The sequence below is a fragment of the Montipora capricornis genome, chromosome 7 (assembly GCF_036669925.1).
Source record: "Montipora capricornis isolate CH-2021 chromosome 7, ASM3666992v2, whole genome shotgun sequence".
NCBI classification, from domain to species: Eukaryota; Metazoa; Cnidaria; class Anthozoa; order Scleractinia; family Acroporidae; genus Montipora; species Montipora capricornis.
In genome coordinates, this window is record NC_090889.1 from 29984802 (window position 1) to 29989801 (window position 5000).

Below are 5000 nucleotides of genomic sequence, written 5' to 3' on the forward strand. Positions count from 1 at the left end.
TTCAGTTTGACTTTACAACGGAAATTTATTATCTGAAGGTTCTATGATTTGAAGTCAGATTAGTGTGAAAGCGCATGCGATCCCTGTGGTAGTTAGGTGCGATTGAAATCATCCCTAATAGAATCAAACTAAGAAAACCTGAACGATATTGGAGTGATCAATTTAATAGGGCTTCCAGGGCTGAAAAGCCACCGCTGATGAGAAAGAGTTCTTGGAAGATAAATCGATTTGATTAAGTTGCGCCAACTTTTTTTTTCTTGGCATACGACAACACGCCAGCTTTTAGACGCTCGACAAGTTTAAAAGCTGTTAGTCCAAAAGTATTGAAAACATCAACCCTAATAACGGAACTATCTATAACAAGCAGAATCACCGGCCAAAACAAAGATGTCTTATTTCATGAATAAAGTGCTAACAGTAGCTTTCATTTGAATGGCGAAGCTCACGTTATTAGACATGCACACTAACGTTGCATAGTTTTGCCAAAAAAAAAAACAACCCCGAGAAAAACCAACTTTCCTTTGAATGTGTGGATCGAATGTGTGGATGGAATTCCATCCCGGTGTACAGAATATATAGAACGGGTCTATAAAGCTGTAGAAAGCTTTGATTTTTGCTCTGTAGCTTTCAGTAGTTTATACTTCATGAGGGTTTCATTTGAGGTACAGTATCTGGGTACGTTGGAGCCACCTTGTGCAGCTTTGGCACCTTAGGAAAGGAGTGCTCCGCAGAAGCTATCATTTTATTTTCAGTACAAATTAAGGTTCACTTACAGCCGGACTAGCGGGACTGAGATATGGCGCAGAACTGTGGAAAGGGAGCTTAAGGAGAAGGATTTAAGAACTTGGCAGAGGCAGCATCGTTTGTGGCAGAGAGCTTGCAGCCCAATTCTCCTTTAGGAGATTCGGACTACTACAAACATACAATAGTTACAATCACTTTATTACAGCGTACTAAACGGCCTCAAAGGAAAGTACTGCCCAGTAGCTCCCAATTGAATGGTCACCCTTTGGGGTCTACATCCACAGAAACGAAACTTGTGGGAACCATGCACCATGCGCGGCGTAATTTAAACTGCACCACAGAAAACACGCAGACTCCAAAGCAAGCATCACTTGCCTCCTCATTAGTACAGCTAAGTAAACAACACCAAAAGCAATACGTTCCGTTGAAGTGTGAATTTTTTCATTTGTCCCCAGAATAAGAGAAGACTCGCAGTAAGATCGTCTGAGAAACGTTTTCACCATGATATAGCCATTTTTTAAATACTATACTTTGTCTTGATGGAGATCATAATGGTTATTCACTTAATTAACCTCAATCGAAGAAAGGAAAGCAATTTCTTTCACGGCTCAGTTTATTGTTCAACGGCAGAAGTGTTTATAAATATTGCGGCAGCCTTGCCTTTCCGAAATCGAAATCTAATGGCATATTTAGTAAGAGAAACTTCTGGAATCTCATGGCTTACGAAGAATGTCACCTTAAGTTTTTCAATTATCAAAGTAAGAGATAAACAGACTAATATTGACAAAGGAGGCATTAATATTTAAAAGTGTATTTTTCTTCGGCCGTTTACTCTTTTTGATGTTCTATCTGCATCCTCGTTCTTTTGCGAATGTCTTGTTGCTACGCGACAAACTCTGATTCACAGGATTGAAGTTTAAAAAAGCAAAGACAAACTAAAGAATGATGTTTTTTGAACGAAAATATGCCAATTCTGGTCAATCTATACAAATGGCAGAAATCAAAAAATTCTACCCATTGAATGTCGAACAATATTCCAGTGAGAGAGAGCCACCTGTGTAGCTCTTGAATGATTGCTTGTGTTCACACACTTTTATAAATTTAAATAATGTGGAACGAGTTCTTAGGAGTCCTGAGAAAAAAAAGGGTCTATATTTGTAAAGCAAGCAAGCAAATTTGACTGTTATTTTCCTGGGTATTTACACCATAACCTTTACAATGGGAGCAATAAAGGAGAGTGCGCATTGCTGTAAGAACTAAGTATTAACTGCAACCTATATTAATTCCCCAAAGAGCTTTTTCTTCATTACGTAATCTTATGTTCGGATATGTGCGATTTCACTCATCTAATTTCACGGGGTCTATTAAGAGAAATTGTGAAAACGAATTCTACTCAAAAGACTGTCTGGCAAGATGTTTTTTTATGTCGATCTTTAGTGCTTGACCTCAGAGTTGAACCAAGTGTGGTGCATCATCCAAGGACGAATGTTTTAATCGCTTTTGGATAACATCTTTGCGATTATATTTTGTGAAATATTTATCTGGTAAAGTTCAGTGCGAGGCAAAGGTCTTCTTTGCCATCCTTGACAAAATCTTCAATCGCTTTTGGATAAAATGTTTGCAATTTAGTTAAACATTAAGCTTGTAATGTTCAGCACGAAGTAATAAAGATCTTCTTCGTTCTTTTTAACTTTGGCAAAATTATGCGAAAATGATATTTTTTTTTGTCCCTTGAGCATCCTTCTAGTTTATGGCAACAAACGCTTAACACTAAATAACGTTCTTTGTATATTTTTCTTGCGTTTGTTAATGATGTTAAAGTTCCCTGTTGATCAAAACAAGCGACGCTGTATGAAACGCTATTCACATATCTTGCGTGAATTAAAGACACGCTTAAAATAACCTTTTTTAAAAATGCTATTCCTTCGACTTTATTTTCTGTCATGCCTTGAATTTTGTTCTTAGCTTTAAAGTTAACGGATTTATTTTTAATTTTTTACGTGACGGCTATCTCGTAAATTTTTCGCCAAATTTTTCATCTTAATGTCAAAAATCGAATGTTTGCTGTATGCAAATTTATCACGGACAATAACTTCCGACCCATCCCTTTGTATGGCAGCTTTCTGGGGAATCTTACATCGCTACTAATATCTCATTTACTGCGATTACAATACGGTCATTTTCAGCGAATAACTGAGGCGACGAACCATAGTTTGTGAACCCAAAAGTCTTAATCAAAGCTTCGCAGAAATTTATTTAAGAAAACTATCAAAAGCATTTTGTAAATACAGATAGCTAAGGCTTTGAATAGAAAACACTATTGCGCCTGTCCCCTTACAAGTACCTGTTTTTATCAATACGTTTAGCTAATTTGATTATATATCAACATACGCTTACCTCTTTTTGCCCGTAAGAGATAGCATTGTGCAAAAGTCCTAATGCTTCTTCGGCAATTTCTTCGTCGTTAGTATTCGTCCCCGGAAAATTAAGCACAGTTCTCTGTTCTTTAGAAGTCTTACATTCATCCAAAAGGCCCAACGCAAACTGACTGCATTGGCGCGACAATGCGAGGTAATCTTTTTCGAATTCGTCTTCTTGTTTAGCGGAGCGTTTCAATTCTTGACTCAGCTTAAACGCGGTTAAAAACGGATCACTTCCTGTCAACGAAATCCACATAGGATTAGCCATGGCTCTGTAAACATCGAGACGTTTTTGCGATTGCCTGAAATAGTCTTCTTGGCAGTGATCACACTTGCAGAGCACATCGTGTGGTTTCTCCAATTTGAACCCCTTTGATATAAACAATTTAAGGACGTCGTATTTCCCTAAATGTGCAGCGACAACAAGAGGTAGAAAATTGACTGGAGTCTTATGAGTGGTCTCCACAGAATTCTCGTACAACAAATCATCCAGATTAAAAACTTGCAGATAATGGTCAATCAGGACTTGTATGATATGCAGGTCTCCGTCTTGAACCGCTTTAAGCAACGATTCTTCAAGTTTACTCTCGTGATTCAACATGCAACCATTAGTTTCGTGTTGGGAACAGGCCTTATGAAGCAGGGACCTTAAGTTTGTCATTTCATTTACCGGAGCGCCTAGCTCAACCATTGGTACCCCTTCGAAAAACGATTCTTGGCCTTCGATCGGCGGATCGGTTAGCCATAGTGGGCGGACAAATCCTGTGTCATTTGAACGTGTTTTCATGTTTAACTGGGCCGCCACGAGCTTTGAAACAGCTCCATTTGGCGATACGGTTGTCGCCATTTCGTCAAAGAGGCCTTACCTGTGGCAGTCAACACGACAGCTGACGGCAGGTGAAAACACAGACGAGCTGACTCTAAAATTCAACTTTACGTGCACCCTGTGGATTTCGGCCTGAAGCCAATAAAATAGTTAACGTATCTACTGGTTGGTTACAAAACCTTAGATCTTAAAAACACACGCGTTCAAGTTTAAGCATGGAATGACACATTGCATAATTTTAAATGCGCGCTCTGTTTTTGGCCTCTCTGCTGATTAGCAAGTCAAGTGGTCAAACGAAGCGGAAACTGCCTCTAATACAAGTAGGCGTCGGTTTAAAACAACATATTTTCCGGTATTACACGCACCTTCCATGGAAGCTTATCAGTTGGTCGTGTTTGTAGAACATTGTGAACGTGACGTAAAGCGAAAAAAGTCGCTTTTATTGACTGAGATCATGATCGCGTTTGTATTATAAGTTATATTAGCAATATTTCCCGCCAAAATTCCCTAGAGTGTCCTTCGCGGAAAGGGGCACGTCTTGAAGGGCTGTTTTGTTTCCTGTTTCATGAGTAGTTCGATTTTTCTTGATTTCTGTCGATTGTTTGAAGTATTTGCTTTTCTTTTGAGCTCGAGAATAATAGCCAAGTAACAGCATTTCCAATTTCTTTCCGTGTGCCCAAGAAATTTGATCACAAAAAAAAAATTTGACTATTTTTAAACAATAATTTAGTTTTATCAACGGAGCTCTGACGAAGGGCTAACGCTCGAAACGTCAGCTTTTAGAATCTCTGTGCGGTGGCTAATTTACATAATCAACTCCGTTGATAAAACCAAATTTTTGTATACTACTTCCCAACCGACGCAGCACCACAATGTTTACTGAATTAACATTAGTAGTTTGGCGTAAGAATTCACAGCTACCGCTTTACATCTTTGAAAAAAAATCCTTATTTACTCAGCTATGAAAATCGAGTATGGAATCGTTGCGTAATAAAGTGACTAGAAATGTA

The 5000-nt window shown here is 38.5% G+C and overlaps 1 protein-coding gene across 1 annotated transcript in view; it reads right to left on the bottom strand.

Annotated features, from left to right (window-relative positions):
- Window positions 1-4243, bottom strand: part of LOC138056848 (short transient receptor potential channel 4-like) — a 24323-nt gene extending 20080 nt beyond the window's left edge. The window contains exon 1 of the mRNA XM_068902763.1: window positions 3142-4243. Within this exon, the coding sequence (XP_068758864.1) occupies window positions 3142-4011 (870 nt within the window). The 5' untranslated portion in view covers window positions 4012-4243. The remainder of the gene's footprint in view (window positions 1-3141) is intronic.
- Window positions 4244-5000: the final 757 nt, after the last annotated feature.